At 38.7% G+C, this 21,124-nt stretch overlaps 1 protein-coding gene and 1 long non-coding RNA gene across 3 annotated transcripts in view; one reads left to right on the plus strand and one right to left on the minus strand.

The window, feature by feature from the left end:
* Window positions 1-618: 618 nt before the first annotated feature.
* The window catches only part of LOC128249280 (uncharacterized), a 50,549-nt gene continuing 30,043 nt past the window's right edge, over window positions 619-21,124 (minus strand). The window contains exon 2 of the long non-coding RNA XR_008265374.2: window positions 619-4,997. This is a non-coding gene — a long non-coding RNA (uncharacterized LOC128249280). The remainder of the gene's footprint in view (window positions 4,998-21,124) is intronic.
* Window positions 20,463-21,124, plus strand: part of LOC106871895 (uncharacterized) — a 31,799-nt gene continuing 31,137 nt past the window's right edge. For both annotated transcript variants that reach the window (XM_089361567.1, XM_089361566.1), the window contains exon 1: window positions 20,463-20,881. In XM_089361567.1, the coding sequence (XP_089217693.1) occupies window positions 20,570-20,881 (312 nt within the window). In that variant the 5' untranslated portion in view covers window positions 20,463-20,569. The remainder of the gene's footprint in view (window positions 20,882-21,124) is intronic.

Below are 21,124 nucleotides of genomic sequence, written 5' to 3' on the forward strand. Positions count from 1 at the left end.
TATGTATTCTCATGCGTGCAGTTGCATGTCAAGACATGCGCATACATACTTAAATGAAAAACTTTTGGAAAGGTTTACACATTTTTACAGTTCCAGTGATGGCTTGAATCTGTAATCTTCAAATCAACTTTCTCCTTTCTGATTTTGAGAAGCCTAATTTCTTGATACTTAAGCAGTGTGTTACATATCCCGCTGTCAAAGTAATTACAGGTATAAACCTAAACGTGTAATCTGGGGAGAGTAATTGTAGATTTCTCAATAGTTCAGCGATGATCTTTAGCCTTATGTTAACATCCGCCGAGAATTTGGTATGTATGTATGTATGTATGTATGTATGTATGTATGTCTTGTGCTAGTCTTCCACCGTAGCTTGACAACCGGTGTTAGCTTGTTTACAACCCAATAGCCTAGCGGTTCAGCATTAGGTTCCGCTAGAATAAGTATGTAGGAAAACGACCGTGCGTACTCATAAAAGGAGAAATGGTGACGAATGGAAAAACAGAGGACTCCTTTTATTTAAACGTGTCACACGGTCGAACACAAACTATCATATGATGATATACTGGTATGTTATGCGACGATAACATAGATGACCAATAATGAAAGACCACATCCGTATAAGATGAATAACAGAAGTATTTATTATGGCGTTAAAGATGTATGTCTGTGTGAGGGTGTGAATGCGACATATAATAACATAATCAAAGACAGGCCGTCATACAAAGAAAAGTGTGTATGTGAGTGATACATGTATGTGTATGTGAAATATTACAGCAGAGAAAGAGAGTCAATAACACGTGAGCAATTATACCAGTTCTTTAGTACACTATAGGAAAAGTTCTGTATGTGAAAGTGAGGGGGGCTGAGTGTGGCAGAGCTGATCACTAGTTGTGATGTCGTGGCATCGATGCCAGGCCGTGATTCTTGTTATACAGATGTTCGTCGCTGGCTGAGAACTCTTGTCTGTTTATTTACCGTGGTGAAGCTAAGTCACCTAACAGAATCGAAGAGAGAGATGTGCCGCGGTAGTTTGGTGTACATAGAAAGTCGTGTAGACGCTGATGGAGATTGAGGCTGCTTGGTAGTAATCGTGTTGGTCATGACGATGATGCTGGATAGTAGTCGTAGACTCTTGTTGCTGATGTGGCGATGGCGGTGGTCATCGTTGGCTGGACGAAGCTGCTGAAGTGGTCGCTGGCTGCTGCTGCTGTCGTGTGGTACACGGAACAGTCTCTAAGAGAAACTGGACCGAGACAAATTTGTTGGGTATGAGTTGATCTATTTAAGGCGAATTATTGGCTCCCGAATGCTTCAGTTTAATACTCTATCACGTGACCTTATTAGGGGCTGTGATTGGTCAGCTTGCGTTCTGGCGGGAACGGTTCGAAGAAGTTGCCGATTCGAATAATAATCAGTCACGTGATGCCAAGGAATGGGTTCTCTACTACGCTCGCATTTATTTATATTTAAATGAGAAGATTGTATGTAATGGCGATAGTAGTTTTGTATCTAATGGCGGGAGGTAGTTTCACTACAAGTACCTGGTTTTTAAAAAAATAAGTACTGAGGTGGATTTGCTCAACTGAACTGTTTGTAGCTGTGCCTCAGCATGGTCGCAGTCTAATGACTGAAACAAGTGAAAGGTAAAACGCACATTACAACTTTATTAACAATAAGGAAAAGAAAGAATATGAAGAGTTAGCAAAAGTTGTGTGCAGCGATGCGTGGAGGGGAGAGAAACTCATCCACACAGTATGCACAGAGTTATGTTAAATAAGAATCTTTAGAGCGAGGACAAAGATAGGACTCTTGGCCAGTTGACTGCACACAGTCAATTTGAACGAACCTGTTTATGAATTTGAGAGAGAGAGAGAGAGAGAGAGAGAGAGAGAGAGCAATTTGACCTATGTTTTCACCAAGGGGATATAAATAATGTAAACACTCATTGATGATTTTACTTGCAAACAAAATGAGTGACGAAATTGAATTATTGGACATGCTGTTTTATTGTCAGTTAATATTTCTATTTGTTTTAGAAACTTTTTTTGTTTATGTTTATGAGAAAGAGAAGGAAAAGGAATAAAAGAAAAACGATTCAATGTAAATAACATTTTTAATGAAGCGTGGATAGAAGAATGTAAACTCTATACATGGTGGGCGAGAGAAAAAGCGACAGCTACATACACATATGTGTATGCATGCATATACATGCATTTATGTTTGTGTATGTATCAAATATTTGCTAAAAGTGTTTGTATTTGTCAAGGAAACAGCATTAATAGTACTCACAGAGACATGTTCAGACAAGTAAAGCTTAAAATGAAAAGAAAGAAGCTACAAGTAAATAAGGCACACATCACAATCCATTTTCTTCGACTGTGACTATCTTCTTTATGCTTATTTTTATTAATGTTGTTCAATAAAGGCGGTGGTTTGGCAAATTCGTTGTTGGGTATTTGTTTTAGCTCTTTACATTCTGAGTTCAAATCCGACCGAGGTTAACTTTTCTTTTCATCCTTCAGGTGCCGCCAAAATAAAGTACCAGTCACATATTGGAGTCGATGTTACGGAAAAATCCAACCCGTCAAAATTTCTGACTTCGTACCTATTTAGAAGCAATTATTGTTGATGCAAACTTTATTATACACACATACTTTTTGTTGCAGTCTTGCTGGAGCACTGCTTTGAAGGGTTTAGTCCAACGAATCTACGCCAGTACTTATTTTTAAGCTTGCTACTTATTCTATCGATCTTTTTCTGCAGAAACAGTAAGTTACAAGGGCGTAAACAAACCATCATCGGTTGTTAAGCAGTGATGGGGGGTAAACACAAAGATGCATGCACGCACCTATCTATCTATCTATCTATCTATCTATCTATCTATCTATCTATCTACGACAGGCTTCTTTCAGTTTTCGTCTACCAAATCCACTCACAAGGCTGTAGTGCAAGATACTTGCACAACGTGCCGCGCAGTGGAGCTGAACCTGAAGTCACATGGTTGGGAAGCGAACTTCTTTCCACGCAATCAGGTCTGCGCCTATATATGTAGATTATATGAAATAGTAACACAGTATGTTTATTCATCACGCATCTTATTCAGAATGCTGTTTCGTTTACCGGTCAAAAATATATCAAACTTATTACAAGCCAGAAAGACATGCATAATCTATCTCACTGACCTTATAAATAGGCGGCCTGGAGCCAAGCGAAAATACTAATATCGAGTCAATTACCATAGTGTTTAGTTACGTTTCTTCACGTCCTCAGTGCATGTCTTACTGCCCTTATCTTCCTGCTATCGCCAAAAGATACACCATTTGACTACCAGCGCCGATTTAATCGATTTAACTTCTTTCCTAAAATATTTTGATTTTATATTAAAGTTAGAAATCATTATTCATATTCTTTACAAAGAGGCGAGTTGGCAGAATCGCTACATTCTGAGTTCAAATTCCGCTGACTTCGACTTTGCCTTTCATCTTTTCGGGGTCAATAAATTAAGTACCAGTCGTGTACTGGGGTTGATCTAATCGGCTGTCACCCTCCTCCGAAATTTCAGGCTTTGTGCCTGGAGTAGAAAGGATTATTTATATTCTTCTCTCAAACTGTAAAAACTGACTCATTAGTTATCATTATCATTCATCCTTATTACCATTACGAAGGGCGGTGGATGGGGAGAATCGAAAGAGAGTCAGATAAAATGTTTTACGGGATTTTTTCTGGAGCTTTACGTTCTGAGCTCAAATCCCGTCGGTCAACTATCCTTTCAACGCTTCCCTTGGTGCTTATGCTAGAAACAAATAACTATTTCTACTCTTGGTACAAGGCCTTGAGTGGAGGCGCAATGGCCCAGTGGTTAGGGCAGCGGACTCCCGGTCATAGGATCGCGGTTTCGATTCCCAGACCGGGCGTTGTGAGTGGTTATTGAGCGAAAACACCTAAAGCTCCACGAGGATCCGCCAGGGGATGGTGGTGAACCCTGCTGTACTCTTCCACCACAACTTTCTCTCACTCTTACTTCCTGTTTCTGTTGTGCTTGTAATCCAAAGGGTCAGCCTTGTCACACTGTCCCCTAGAACTACGTTAAGGGTACACGTGTCTGTGGAGTGCTCAGCCACTTGCACGTTAACTTCACGAGCAGGCTGTTCCGTTGATCGGATCGACTGGAACCCTCGACGCCGTAAGCGACGGAGTGCCAACACACACACAACACAAGGCCTTGAAAATTTTTCGGGGAAAGGGAGCTAGTTGATTACATCGACTCCAGTGCGTAACTGGTACTTATTTCATCGACCCCGAAAGGATGAAAGGCAAAGCCACCCTCGGCGCTAGAAACAAATAATACCTTCACTGTTACCGTTGCCATCATAACTACTCTTAAAGGCTGCAGATGAGACTCTTCGCCAAGTTGGATAGAATGCCTTACGGTATTTGTTTCTGCTCTCTGCCCACTGAATTTGAATACCACCGATGTCAACTTTGCCTTTCATCCTTTTGTAGGGGATAAAGGTGCCCGACTCAGTGGTTAGGGTTCGATTCCTGGCGGTGCGTTGCATCTTTGTGCAAGACACATTATTTCACGTTTCTCCAGTCTACTCAGCTAGCAAAATTGATGCTGTATCACACTGAATTTCCTTAAGAACCACATTAAGTGAACACGTGTCTGTGGAGTGCTCAGCCACTTGCACGTTAATTTTACGAGCAGGCTGTTCCGTTGATTGGATCAACTGAAACCCTCGTCATCGTAATCGACTGAGTGTCAGTTAAGGTTGAAGGAGGATTAAGTAATTGTCTCAAATTGGATTCAATCCAGCACTGGCTGTTTCTCTCTCACTCTGTTTGTGGAATGAACATCTGCTTAAACGTTAGTTTCATAATTAGAAATTCAGCCAATAGCACAGTTTAATGTTCGTCGTTGAGACCGACGAAGAATCTACCTCAGTTACTGTCACAGTTTTTCTCTTTTTAGTTTTCACCAGTTTTCTTTCTGTTTACTGAAATATAAAAATAAATATTTGAAGTGCAATAATAACTGAATCCAATAAAGACCAATATACGAAATATACACTAGATTAGCTTACAGTACTTAAAACTTAATGACATGTTTGCGTTACAAAACAACAAAAGTAATTTCGTAGAATTATCAACATCTAGGTTTACTATAGTTTATATCTGATAACAGTTACATTTATTGCAATTTAGAACCTCATTAGAACTTGCTTACATATAGGATTGACAATGCCTAGGTAATTACGGCATATGAACATTTCTAGTGCAACTAATATTTAAGTTCCTCTATATCTATGTTTGTAAAGCGTCTTGTTGTTGTCATGTAAGAATCAGAATTTTAGATCTCGTTACGTCGTTTAGAATTAATCCTGATCTAAATCTTATTAATATCTAAGCGACCAAAAATTACCGACAATAAGTGAAACTGACATCACTTATTGCCATCAACAATTAAATATTCTTATATTACATCATGTTGGTAAACTCGCATGTTTGTTAAAGAACATCATTAAATGATAGTTGTGTACAGGCAGAATTAATAGCTCGTCGGATGACATTACCTCAGTCTACATTCTAACTTCATACCTTTACGAATGGACTTTGCGTGTGAAATGACTAGTAAAGATTAGTGTTTGTCATGTTTTGGAGCTCATTCAAGTGACTATAATCTTCTAAATCCGTGGCCCAACATTTCTATTTATCATGCCCCTCCATTAGCATCTCTCAGCCAGTGGCTTTTCTTACACCCAGGATTTTCACATAACTTTCATATTTTTTCACTTCAAAGGCATTTTTTCTTTTCTCCTGGTTCTTTCCTGTCGAGCTGGCAGAAACGCTCGGTTTGGACAGTCTGCCTTATGAATTATATGAGTTCATGCCAGATTTGTTTGGTGGCCTCTTGGCAGACATCTACCGTAACTGGGAGCAGAATGGGAGAATTTTTAGTGTGGTTAGTCGGGGTGTAGTAGTACTGCTGAGGAAGGACGCCAACAATGAGGACGTTCTAAGGAATAACTCTATTAGGGAATAACTCTATAAAACAAAAACAGTTTAAGATTTTGTCCAAGGTGTTACCGATAAGGTTGGTATTTGTCGCAGGTAGCCTGGTCGGTGAAGCACAAACGTGTGCAATCGCAAATAGGTCTATCCACAACCGCCAACTTATGCGATACATTATAGAGAGGGCTGGGACCAAAGCTGGCTTCGTGGGTGCTCTGATCAATTTGGATCAATTCAAAGAATTCGATAAGGTCGACCATCACTACTTGGAAGCTGTCCTGAAAGCAGCTGGTTTCGGGCCCATTTTCAGAGGCTGGATCGCTGCAATCCACGGCTCGGTAGTCTAAGTGAATGACCACCTATCAGAACCGTTTCGAATCGCATGCTCGGTCCGTCAGGACTGTCCACTGTCACCTCTTCTGTACGTGCTGACTCTCAAGCCATTGCTGCGGAAGTTGGAGCAGTTGAGGGGCATTCCTTTCGAACTGGAATATTGGAGGTCAGTGTTGACGTACACAGATGACATCACTATCATGGTGTTGTACGCCCCTCCGAAGTAGAGATGGTCGACTCCATTCTAAAAGAATATGAGTTGGTTGCATGGGCGAAAATCAACACCGACAAGTCGATGAGCTTGCGATTAGGCATCTGGAGAAGCAATATCGTTGCAGTCGGACGGCGTCGTCGGACGCTGGACTGATGGACTAGTTAAGCTACCAGGGGTCTGGTTCGGTCACGACCTTCAGGTAAGTAAGAGGCATAAGTGGCGAATGCTTACAACGCCTCCGTCATCGTTTATCGCTTGGCCGTCATGCCTTGTCCCAGTTACTGCTTGATAGGTCGGAGCGTTTCTTATTTATCTTTTGGAAGAGACGCATTCCAATGGTGGTGAGTCTGCTCAAGCTTCGTTAGCAAAATATAGAGGATTAGTGGCAGGGAAATGCAATGATGTCCACAGCGAGACCTTGGGCGTTGACGAAAACGAACTGTTATGGAGGATTTTGAGGCCGAGGACTACTATGGATAATTTCCAGATGTCTTTGGCCTGGCAGTGCTATCAGGAGGTGCTACCGGTTCGAGATAAACTCTGCAGGCACAGATGTACTGTCAGGCGAATTTATGACTTGTGGAGTTATGTTGAACAGCTGCTGTCTCGAGTGGAACGGATCCGTCTGTCGGACGAGTCTATAGTGATGGTTGTTCCGTCACTCTCCGTTAGTTGGGCAGGTAAGGCAGTTTTCTTTTGCCTGGTGGCTGTGGTGAAAGAGGTTGTCAGGTGGGTGAGGTTGAAAAGCATGAGGACAGACACATTCCTCTTTGGTAAAGCTCTCATCGACTTTTTCAAGTTTCACTTGTAAAGGAGAGAGAGGGTAGAAAAGGAATTGCTGTCTTTGAATAGGTTTACTGAAAGGTGGGTGAAAGTTTCGAAAATGACAAGAGTGGATGGCTCCGCTGTAAGTGTGGACTTGTGAGTCGGAGAAAACGAATTTTCTGATCAGACTTATGACGATAGAGCTTAATTTGAGGGATATTTTGGCTGCTATTTCTAGCAGGTCGAGTGACCGTGCAAGAAGCTACTCTGTTGTTAGTTAGTTTCTGTGTAAAGGTTTCCTGTGCATACAGTCGTTCTTCGCTTCTATAAGGATATATATTTTTAATATGTTGGCTCATATGACGTTTTTTAGAGACGTTATAGGAGTCAGGCAGTAAAAAAATATACGCTTGTAATAAGGTCAGGTGAAATATGTGCAAATAGAAAGTGAAACGACTTTGACAAATGCACAATATATATTTATCAGATCAAGTTTGTTTCAAGGTTGGAAACAAAACGTTTGTTCTGTTCATCTTTCTCACACCAAACTCCTCATTCATACGATTTCAGGATGTGGCTCTGTCTAGTACATATGTGTGTGCGTGTTCGTGTATGTGCGTGCATGTGCTTACGTGCGTGTGCGCACATGCGCGCTCGTTTGTACGTGTGTGCGCGTGCGCGCTTTCGCGTGTGTGTCTATGCGCGTATGAGCGTTCGCGTGCGCGTGCGGGCGTGTGTATCTGTATGTGTATATGTGTTTGTGTGTGTGTGTGTGTGTGTATGAGTTTGTGCGTCTGTGCGCGTGCGTGTGTTGGGTGGGCTGAGGTGGATATAGAACATTGGTTCTCAACCATTTTTAACCTATAGACCCCTTTGATTCCTCTTTAATTTGAATGGACCCCTCTCCCATAGCCATAGGATGTTTAAAATATCCTATTATATTTTTATAATTAGCTATTATTAGGAATCGTATAAAAAACGTATTTTGTGTATTGTAGAAGTACAACCAATTTACTGCCGATAAATTTTAGTAACAAAAAATATATGGAAACTCAAGGGCCATATATATTTATGGACCTCGGTTAAGTCACTGATATGATATGAAAGTAGCCAACTGTCAGGAACAGGGACGGATGTAGTATCGTTAGAAGAGGCAGTGATGAATCAGCACGTTTTGTGAGTTTGAGTCATTGTTAATTATTTGAATGGTCTTCATTTTAATTATGTTCCTGGATATTTCGTGAGCAACAGTAACGAGTAGGAACGCTTGTCCATTGTGAGTATCACATGAACTTTGTAAACGAATAGATGTTGATGTTGAAGACTTCTGAAAAATCGTATACAGGCGTCTTGGGCACCTCACAGCAAACTTGTTTCCGTGAACAGAGACATCGTAAACATTCTCGACTGGGGGCTTAACAATCCTGTATCCATCACCCACTCTAGTCCTAGACAAAATTCAATTAGAACCCGCAAAGAAATCACAAATGCTTGGTGTCATACTTGCTTTCGATATATTCTTGATTTCTCACATTAACAGCAAACGATTTGTATCGAATACCTTCGTGCACCACAGTTCTGATAGTTCCCTCCAACTGAAGTTCTTTGGCGATGGTCCTCATTGATTTTCCGGAAGCATCAATAATATGTAATATTTCGAACATTACGCAATATTTCAGCATTACGTTATATTTCGGTATATTTTGCTTTATGAATTCAATAAAGGCAACAATGCAACGGAAAGAGCGAAGAATATTAATGCAGTATATGGGGATCGGACAGTAAGCGTTAGCTAGTGTCAACGGTGGTTCCAGAAATTCCGAGCCAGAAATCACTGCCTAGAGGACTAAATATTGCCAGTAAAGAATTCACTATGAAGTTTCTTTATCTATCAGAAATAACAACCAAATCATACTCTGTATTCCTATTAAGATAGAAGGACACGTTCGATAATATGGCTTGTTTATAAAAAAAAGTAAGAAAGATGGTCATGGCCACAGATAGAAAACCTTTCATTATAAGTCTACTCATTCTTCGACAACCTGAGGATAAACAAGAAAAACATCAGGCTTCTTGAAATGGTATTTAATGTTAGTGATATTGACGGTGGTGAGCAGGCAGAACCGTTAGCACACCGGACAAAATGCTTAGCGGTATTTTGTCCGTCTTTCTGTTCTGAGTTCAAGTTCTCCCGCGATCAACTTTGTCTTTCATCCTTTCAGGGTTGATGAATTAAGTACCAGTTGAGCCTTGGGTCGATGTAATCGACGTACTTCTACTCCCGAAATTGCTGGTCTTTTGCCAAACTTTGAAACCACTGTTCTATATTTAAGAGATGAGGAATTATTTACATTATTTACATTTGACGGATATTTGTCCTCATCTTGTTTGTTGTTAACACACGTTTCGGCTGATATACCCTCCAGCCTTCGTCAGGTGTCTTGGGGAAATTTTAAACCTGGGTTCTCATTCCTAACGATGTTACTATTATTATATTATTATTATTATTACTATTATTAATCAGGTCGCTGCTGTGAATCGAACTCGGAATTTTGGGGTTAGTAGCCCGCGCTCTTAACCACTACGCCATATGCCCGTGGGCAATTATGTTATTATTGATAGTGAAGGTTGCGAGCTGGTAGCATTATTACCGTCCCGGAGAAAATGGTTAGCGGCATTTTTTTCCGGCTTTGCGCTCTGACTTCAGATTCCGCATAGGCCGACTTTGGTTTCATCTTTTTGGGATCGATAAAAGTAGTATCAGTTGCGCACTGGTGTCAATAAAATCAATACAAGTTGCGCGCTGGAGTCGATGTGGCCCCCGCCCCACAAATTGCAGGCCTTGTTCATATAGCAAAAAGGAATATTAACGATATTGTTAAATTAGTTGATTTTTGTTATCTATTCATTGATTTCCTGTAAATGTGACACTTAGGCAATTTTATCATCCACTGTTTGTAATATAACATTAATATCGAATAAAAGTGATGAGTAGGTATGACTTCTCGAACCAGAAACATTATAGAATCCGCGTGGGCCTGCACTTATGCTGTCTCAATAGCACACGAATACACCTACACAAATGAGATATGGAGAACGAGATTATTTGACGTCCCTGTTTGTTTCTCGGAAAATTAGTAATATATTTTAGTTGTGACGCTGAACTGAGATTTTATAGAAATGATAACAAAAAGAGTGTATTGAACTTACAGTGAATTAAGAATCTATTGAAGTGAATTAACAAAAATTGATAGCGTATTGAATTTACAGCTAATACAGAGTGAAGCCTAGAAGCATTCGCCACCTCCGTCCGACTTTTCATGAAGAGACTTCGTCGTGGCTCATTCATTCTTTTCTTTGTTCTTACAAATGAATTAAGTGGTCCATCGATCCACCGACAAACGCTAGCAGGCATGGACTTGCTTTTGTAAGTGCCGCGTTGAAAGTATACAGGCTTCAGGTTAAAACTTCTAACTCATATCACTACATATTTTTCTTATCATATATATACTTTTTACAAGTGAGCGCTAATGGCGTGGATTTGTTTAAGGTGTATCACAACTTGCCAGGAAGTGATCCACTCACTTGATTTCATGATCTTCCTCTACAGCACATATAAAATGAGACATGCAAGCTCCAGTTTCGAAACAGCAAATGACTGCTGCTAACCCGGCTATGGTTTTGAGTGGTGCCTTCTGTAGCATGTCCGCCATGCATCACTCTCTCCATCCGCTGGTTCAAGTGTTGAGATCTGTCGTAATCATCATCCGTTTGTTCTACCGCTGGGGTCTTTAAGGGTTGGTCGTGCTTATATATATATATATATATATATATATATATATATAATTTTCCAGAGGATGTTGCAACCGTTACCAATATAGCATAAGAACTTACCTTAGGGGATCATTAATTAGATTCCTTAAGGGTCGTTCTCACAGTTTATATTTATATTTCAAGGTTTTTAACTTTTAAATTTGTATATTTAAAAGAGATAGAAACTTCAAACTCGATATATCCAAGATCGATTTATTTACCACTCTATGTCAACATTTCTGTGCCCAATCTTATCCAGTGACTTGTTATATATATATATAACAAGTAAAGTTAATCGTCTCATCAATATTGCCGTTCAATGTTGCTACTGTTTTAACCTCAGGCAAACCTTCCGCCAGTTGGTTATGGCTGCAGCCTGAACCCTGTATATATTGCAAGCTGGGAAGCGAACTCCTACCACCCTCCATTAGACAATGGGATCTCGAAATCCGACTCGGTTTCGAGCTAATTTTGCTCATCCTCAGTCGCGAGCATTCGATGGCTAGCTAGACAAATGGTCGGAGTCCGCTCCAGCAGGCAATATATAGAAAACAAAGCGATCCTCTGATTTGCAATAAGAAAAGTAGCCAGTTGGAAAATCTCAATAAAAGATGAGAGAAGTGACTATACTAACAGGTAAAGTTAACCACCTCATCAATATTGCTCTTCAATGTTACTATAGTTTTAACCTTTGACAGATCTTTCGCTAGCTGGTTATAGACGCAGCCTGCACCCTGTATATATTGCTGGTGCAGGCTGCACTTATAACCAGATGGCGGAAAATCTGCCTAAGATTAAAAGAGTAGTAACATTAAACAGCCACATCGATGTGGCGATTAACTTACTTGTTAGTATAATTACTACTCTTACCTCTAATTGAGATTTTACAACTATATATATATACATATATATATATATATATATATATATATATATATATATATATAATATGATATAGGATAAAATCTTTATAAGAATTTATCAAGTAGTCAGCGTGAAAAAGCCCCATAAGGAAAAAAACTCATCGTTTTTTCCCCATAAATATATATAATTTATATAAGGGCATTAACTATATAGTAATGCCTCACGCTTAGGGGGACTAAATAAGTAAAAAACTACCAAAAAATAAGCAACATATTTACCGAAAGCGAGGGAATGCAACTTTCAAAAATCAATCTCGTAAAAACATTTAACTTAACGGCAGACCACTGGTTTCTCAATTAATACAGCAAAAACTGTGAAGTAAGCTGCATCTTTTGTTCATCAGTACACGTATGGTCGAGACACATAAAAAAATTATATATATATATATATATATATATATATATATATATATATATGTGTGTGTGTGTGTGTGTGTGTGTGTGTGTGTGTGTGTGTGTGTAAATATATATCTATATATAGATACATACCGTCTGGTTGCTTTATATATATATATATAGGTATATATATATATATATATATATATATATATATATATATATATATATATACATGCACACACACACACACACACACACACACACATATATACATACAAAATTAAGAGGAATGACCACCAGAGTGGACTCCTATACTCTAAATATAGACGTCAAATTGCCTAACCACGTCAAATCGCCTCATCTATTCAACGGAATGCGTTGCTCTTAACCACCGACATATCAAAGCCCTGACGTGAGCCCTCCATCTTCCAGATCAGACGATGGGATTGTATTCCTAATGTGCAGGCAGGCCCGGCGATGCACTGTCGCAGTTGGTGTGAAGGCCCTCATTACCTTTTCGCTGCTGCTCCGTGCAGGAGAGGTTTGCAGTATGAAGTGTAGCAGATTCCGAACGCTAGATTTTGTTTTATGCTAAAATGCATGAGGGAGGGCGAAGCCGTGGTGGCCATATGTTGCTATAGAGGGATGTGCTGAAGATACATATATAGAACCCTGGAATCTCTCCCAGGCCAATGAGAGGAGAAGGCCCGGCGTCGCAATTAACGGCACCGAATGCTGAGGCTTAAATTTTCAGCCATAGAGGAGAAACAATGTGGAAAATATTTTTCGTGTGTGTGTGTGTGTGTGTGTGTGTGTGTGTAAAATCTGTGTAGTATTGTGATGCGAAATGCTGTTGAGACGGATATGGCCAGGGACTAAACTTGTAGTACTTTGATGGGGTTAATACGACTTAAAAACAACGTATTTAAAAGAGAATTTATTTCGATACAAAATTTCGGTATTTGAATCACGTATTTTATTTCGCAGATGCTCGCGCGTGTACACATGCTCATGCGCACTCAGTGCACACACACACAAACACATACACTCCAACCTGTCTTAAGGTTGTTTCCAACCAGATCAACTTTCATCTTGCACTCTGATTGTTGTAAAACAGAAAACTTTTCCTCAACATCAGCAACAAAGAAAGGAACAAAGAAATGTCCCAAGTGGTGATCTGAGGGAGAATTTGGCCCGAAAAAATATACCCTACAAATTCACAATTTGTAGGGAATAAATGTTTGACTGTCGATCGTATTTGAAAAAAGATTGACAGGTATTTGTATGTATGTGTTTATTTGTACGTATGTATGTATGAGTGCGCATTGTCTGTATATATATATATAGTAGTAAATAAATGTGTTTTTGAAAAGATTTTCAAAAAAACTCACAGTTTGTAGGGAATAAATGTTTGTCGATCGTATTTGAAAAAGATGTGTCGCTATTTTCTTTGTTGTTATCTTGGTGAAGGACGGTGTTAGGAAATGGAAAGTGAACTTACAATTCCCGCCAATTAGAATGAGGTCATTGGTAACCATAGGTACATATATATGTAGATATATGTGTGTATTTACGTATGATTGGTAGTGTGTCTGTTTATTTGATTCTCACTCTTTCTTCTTCGTTTCTTTCTGTCGTTTTTCTTGGATTGTTCGTAAACGTTCATAAGAGAAAGTAGCAGTTGAAACGATTTGTAATAGGAGTATAAAGAGTAAATTAGATTGTATTAGAGGGGAAAATGGTTATGTATGTAGTTTTATCGATTTGTTTCGTAATTAGGAGTTATTTTGACCGAAAAAATGACCCTATGACCTACGTTATGGTATTTAGAATATTAATTCCTATTTTTTCATCCACTAAATTTGGAATTGTGTAAATGTATAAATTTTAAACGTGCATACACACAGAGAAAATCTTCCTATTATAGATAAGATACATACATGTATACATGTAAAAATCGTGTAAATACGTGTAAAAATCCTACATTTAAAGGTAGATTTCAGTCCAAATCAGATAGTTTGGATCTGCACATTTTTTCGGGAAGCACTGGTATATGGTGATCGATAGGACTAATACGTAGGCAGAGAATGATAGAATGTCGATGTGTATCAAACTCTTGAAAGGCATCTAATCAATGAATTCATTGATTATGAATAGTTTGCTTCGCTGAGTCATTATGTAGTTGAAATTTTCTGAACTCTTTGCGATGTATATAATGCATTATTGCGACCCATTAATTTTTTTTTTGTTATACACTTCGTATATCCTCTACTTATTTGAAGGAGGGATGTGAATGATATTTGTATTAAGTGATGCTTGAGCAAATTTTTATGAGAGAGAACTAGCCATCTGTTTCTAATAATCATTTTGTCTCCGTTCAAATAAATCGACGGTAATGAGGCACCATTGGTGGAGAACAAACATAAATATGAGGTTCATTAGGTTAAATAGTTGAGTTCTTCTGAAATGTGTGGTAAGAAGTTTACTTCCCAACTACATGGGTCCGAGTTCTCTTCCACTGCACGATACCTTGAACAAGTGTCCTCTACTATGGCCTCGGGCTGACCAAAACCTTGTGAATGGATTTGGTAGTCAAAAACTGCAAAAAGCCCATCATATATTTTTGTGTCTGTGTCTTTGTGTCTGTGTTTGTCTTCTACCACCGATTGACAACCGGTGCTGGTGTATTTACATCCTTGTAACTTGGCAGTTCGGCAAAAGAGTATGGTAGAATAAGTGCCAGGCTTAAAAAGAAAATAAGTACTGGGGTCGACTAAAATTCCTCAAGACGGTACTCCAGCATGGCCGCAGTCGAATGACTGAAGGAAATGAAAACTTATTTCAGTAATTACTCTAAATATTCATTCATTTCATTAAAATAAACACAGAAAGAACGAACGTTTTCATATGCAATCTGCGCTTTTCTAAAAATACTGAACCGAGAGTACATTTTTGTGAATATCTGAGAGCATGGATTTCTATCCTGATACTGTAAACGAGGATCTTGCATGTTATTAAAGTTTATGCTCCTATTTCCAATACTGGAGACGGTGAATGAAACAAAGAACTCGGTTCGCTGGCCTTGTGGAAAATTAGCTTATAATAATAACTTAACGAAGAGCAGCAAACTCAGTCCTTTTGCCGTCTTCTTTGGCATTTAGTTGGCAATTGCTTGTATTCCGGTGGTCGTCTATTGCCATTCCAAGAAACGCTGCACCTCATGGGCTAGGATGCCTAATCATTGTACAGAGCTGAATCTGCAAAGATTAATGAATACGTAGGATTAATGAGTCGAAAAGTGCACCTACATTTCTGATGCGTAACTGCACAATTATGCAAAACATGCATATTTATACGAAGAGAAAAAGAAAGAACAAAAGCGACCAGCACTGATAGAGCCTTTAAACAAGATTTGTTATTCGATAGATAGGAGTCTCTATGGTCTGAGAATATAACTGTTAAATCTTCCTCAAACCACATCTCAACTAGATATACGGACCAAAATTAAACCCAACAAAATGAACGAAATACAATTGCTTAATATTGCTTTCAAATTTTAGCACCAGGCCAGCAATTTCGGAGGAGGAGTTAAGTCGACTACATCAACCCAAGTGTGCAACTGGTATTTATTTTATAGACCCCGAAAGGATGAAAGGCAAAGTCGACCCCAGCGGAATTTGAGCTCAGGACGAAAGGACGGACGAAATTCCACAAAGCATCTTGCTCAGTGTGCCGCCTTACAATTGCTTAATGTCGTCTTTATCAAAGCGTCATCAAAGACAATAGAGAAAACATCGAACAAAATTTCTACAGAATTGAATTATATCTGTTTACGTTCTGATTTCAAATCCTGCTCGTTCTGACTTCACTCTTCTGTCCTTCTAGATTCAATAAAATAAATACTACTCATTTTAGTGGAGGCAATAATGTCCTTCGAAGTTTGTGATCTTGTGCTTAGTTGAGAAATACTAAACTTGTTTTTTAAAGATGTTTCTTTTATTATTAATAACATTGAAAATCACTTTTGTTGGCAAACACTTAATGTTAAAAAAAACCTATACTTTTGTTATGCATTGGCAATTGCAGTTAATAATAGATATGCAGATTTGCAAAGCAATATTTCGTATCAGTCTTTTGATCAGAGATAGACATGTCCAGCAAACTGTCACAAATCAGTTATCCTTGTTCAGCTAAAATTACGTAATAAATTGCTCTATGTATCCTGCTTAAACACCATAACGAATAAGCAGCAGCAGCAGCAGCAGACAGACACCTCATGATCCGATACACTTTCAGCCAATACACTTGCGTATTTTACTCCCTCTCTCTCTCTCTCTCTCTCTCTCTTTCTCTCTCACACATATACATGCATACATACACACACGCATAGACACACAGACACACATGTACACACATACACAATCACAAGCAGGTCTAGACTTACATAGATGGTAAGTTCTATCACGTTCTGCGTCATGAGGCAACCTCTTCATTTTCATGCTACGTAAAGAAGCTATGGACACAAGATTCAATCATTCGTTTGTTTACACACGCGCGTACGCGCGCTCACTCACACACACATCGTCGTCAAAAGATGAGCGAACATAATTTGGCTTAAAAATGGCATATTATAATGGTTTTCCTTGTCCAGGCTTGCATTGAAAGCTTGCTAACTCGGAGACAATAGGTGTGTTCTAAGTTACAGGGGTGAAAGAATTGACGAACCTTCTCTACACCTTGCCGGGAGGCAGCAGAGAAGACATTCAATGGCAATCATGAATGGGAATAAAGAAAACCCTTTTCTATAATCAAAATATATTAGCACACAGTTCTTACGGCATTTTGTATTTACTTCGCACCACGATAGTTTATTACCTGTCAGAACAATCCAAATTCTTTAGTTTACCAGGCACTGCCTTGTTGGATTCGTAATGATTTTGGAGAAATTCGTTGATTACCAAGAGTAATTGCACAAAATATTTCAACAAACATGCCAATAATTTCTTCCTTAGAGATATCACTGAATCCATAAGGAATCTGCTTAATGGTAAGAGAGCAAAAATAGTGTTAGAAGTTAAATATACTTACAAGGTGTTGATGTTTTAAGATGTTGATATAAGAAAACGAAAATGTCGTCACACTTACATCTACAACTTGATCGCAAACAATGGCCTGGAATGTATCCAGGACCTCGAAGCAGTGATATGGTAGGTGGACTTTGTTGCTGCGTCCCGGGCTGGAACCCAGCCATAATAATAAGGCACAAAAGCCTGACATTTGAGGGGAGGGGGCTTGTTGGTTATATCGCCCCCAGTGCATAACTGGTACTTATTTCATTGACCCCCAAAAGGATGAAAGGCAAAGTCGACCTCAGCTGGATTTGAATTCAAAACGTAAGGGCGAACGAAATGCATGATTCTGCCTGCTCGCCTGGCAATTTCTGTGTTAAAGTACATTAGTTTGATATTTCAATTTCACCCATCGAGCAATTTCATGTACATTATACAAAATCGTTAATAGTCTTAAAATATCAACACTTTGTACCTAGATTTAACTTCTAACTCTCCTCTTGCTCTCTTACCATTATCTAGATTCCTTATAGATTTAGAGACTGTTTCGGAATTTTCTGTGTATGTTTTACTGATAGTATTGGTACAGTATTTCCTTCTGATTACATTCATTCACGATTCGCTATGATTGACACTTCTCTTTCCATTCTAAATCTTAGACCAAAATGACTTAAGCTCTTGAAGAGAGGATGCTTTCTCCTATTTTCTGGGATACAGTTTGTGGATTATGAGTAAGATTCCTTTTAATGATGTTTTATTGGGGCAGTCATTTTCGAAACGAAGTTTCTCCCTTAATTATCTTGAATTATATTTTGAAATAGTTCATCATATACTTGTGCACTTTTTCATTTGAAGCAACTGGTTTTGTAGTACAAACATTCAAGTCGTCCGCAAAGAATGCATATATAATGTTGGAGTTTCTGATCTTTCGGTTGAGCCAAGCACAAAGCATTCAGATCCTCCACAACCACCACACAATAATAAACGGATAAGGATATTTGTTTTCCATCGCGCCACCTGCGTTATAGTACACGCTCAACCACTGTGAAAAATAGTGAGATTGTTGCAAAATCCTTACGAACTTATCGAATGAATAATAGGCATGAATATATACTAATAACGATAAGGAAATTTGCATAAATTGAGGTGAATAAAGAGAAAAATGTTAAAGGAAAAAAAGCTCGGAAGGTTTTAGTTATTGCTTCACGTCTTTACCATACTTGAACGAATATAGGCTCTTGCTCTACTTAATCCTTGGGGAAATTTTAGTGAATTTGAACCTGAGAACACTCCTTTGGCATTCCTGAGTCGTTTGCTGTCAAGAAAATCTACATGGACAAATTGTTTTCGGTAGTAATGCCAGACGCGATCACAATTATGCCAGGTACATTGTTCATTAGTCAATTTCCTGTTGAAAAATACGGTTTTGTGCAAAGAAATGGTATCACAATACTTCAGAGACATTGTTTAATCATGGAATACTGAAGACATTCACCTTGACAGTTTAGTTGTGGCACAAAGGCCATTATTGACGGAAAATTTGCCAATAGTTGTTCCAAGAACAGCATGTTTTTGGTCATTTTCCGTTGACAAATAGGGTTTTATGCGCTCATAACACTCCTTGTACATTGTTACATTTTTTGACACCAAAAGCATTAAAATTGACATCGTAGATTAGAAGCAAATCGAAATATTGCCCGAAAATGACCTCAAAATTGTACGACCCGACCTCGATTTCGAGGTTAATTTTGCAGTAAAAACGAGTTGTGCAAAAAACATACTCCATTTGGTAGCCGAAAGATTACTGAATCTTTTGATACCCCATACGTCAAAATCGGCAACTCAGGTTTTCGAATCCATAAGGAACACACGCACCACACACGGACACACACTCAAACTCTGTTATATATATATATATATATATATATAATAATTTTCCCAGAGGATGTAAATGAATATGAAAATTTAAAAGTTTAAAAACCTTATAATATATATATATATATATATATATATATAAACCATTCTTGTTTAATTCTTTGAAGTATTCTCAATGAGAAGGTGCTGCATTGTATAACAAAGGAAAAATATCTTTTACTCTTTACAGTCATTAGACTGCGACCATGCTGGAGCACCGCCTCACATTTTTAGTCAAATGAATCGACCCCAGTACCTTCTTCTATCGGTTTCTTTTTCCGAACCGTTAAGTTACGGAGACGCAAACAATACCAGCACCAGTTGTCAAGCGGTGGTGGGAGGACAAATACAGACACAAAGACACACACACACACATAGAAACACACACAAAAATCTAATTAATATAAATAGTGGTTTCAAATTTTGGCAGAAGGCCATCAAGTTCGCGGGGAGGGGCTGTGTCGATCACAGCGATCCCCCAGTGCTCAAATGGTACTCATTTTATCGACCACGAAAAAATGAAAGGCAAAGTTGACCTCGGAGGAATTTGAACTCAGAACGTTGAGACAGACGAAATGCCGCCATGCATTTTGCCCGTCGTGCTAACGATTCTGTCAGCTCACCGTCCTTAATTGCGTTACAATTAGACATCATTGCAAATCGATTCCTTGATTTATTTTTCCGTCAATCTACGTAGCATTTCTTTTTTGTCTTTCTATATTTCGATCAATATTTTTTACACATACACATACGATTAAACGTACACCCATGCACGCACGCACACACACACACACACACACTATCACATTCACATACATACACACATGTACACACACACACTTGCACGCATGTACAGAGATACGTTTAAATGAGCACACGAACGCACGCCTGTATACACACACACGCACACACATACATACACACGCACTTCCTCGCATGTACAGAGACACGTTTAAATGAGCACACGAACTCACGCCCCATATATTTGTACACACACACACACACACACACACACACGCACACGCACACACACACACACACACACGTATGCATATATATATATAATTCACTTGCTGGCCCTCCTCTTCATATGAAAAGCATCTTCTTTCCAGCAACAACTGGACATTGAATAGATATTCATCAACCTTAATGCTGCTTTTTTTTTTAACTTTTATTTTCCCTCAGAAATGAATACTACAGCTCTCTCGATATTTCTACTCTTACTATTATACAATAATGGAGTGCTGGTATGCTCAAAAAATTGCAAGACAACATGTCCAGAAATTCGCCCTCGCACTAAACCGCGACATAATAGTATTGCGATGTTTTCAAATATTTCCATCATCGAAGAATGTGCCAAGTTATGTTTTTACAGATCCGCATGTAACAGCTTCGCTTTCTGTCTCAAGAATAAAATATGCGAAATTTACTTCATTGTGGTGAACAAGTTTAAAGAGGTTGACGACTATGTATTTAGTTTTATCAAAACATGGAATCCGGTCAGTGAGAAAAATTACTTTGTCTTTATGTGTCTTGTCTTTCAATTTTGATCAATATTCGTAACTATTTGCTTATAGGGTTCTTCTTCTTCTTCTTGTCAAATATAAGAGGAGTACTGAAAAGTTCCTAGCTCTCTATTAAAGAAAATACAGGAGGATCAGTTAATTATAATTTCATTCAACATATTCCTTTCTTAGAGTCACACACTCATTGCAGCAGTCCTTCAGTTTTTCTAAGCCCTG

The sequence above is a fragment of the Octopus bimaculoides genome, chromosome 13 (assembly GCF_046866305.1).
Source record: "Octopus bimaculoides isolate indiv1 chromosome 13, ASM4686630v1, whole genome shotgun sequence".
NCBI classification, from domain to species: domain Eukaryota; kingdom Metazoa; phylum Mollusca; class Cephalopoda; order Octopoda; family Octopodidae; genus Octopus; species Octopus bimaculoides.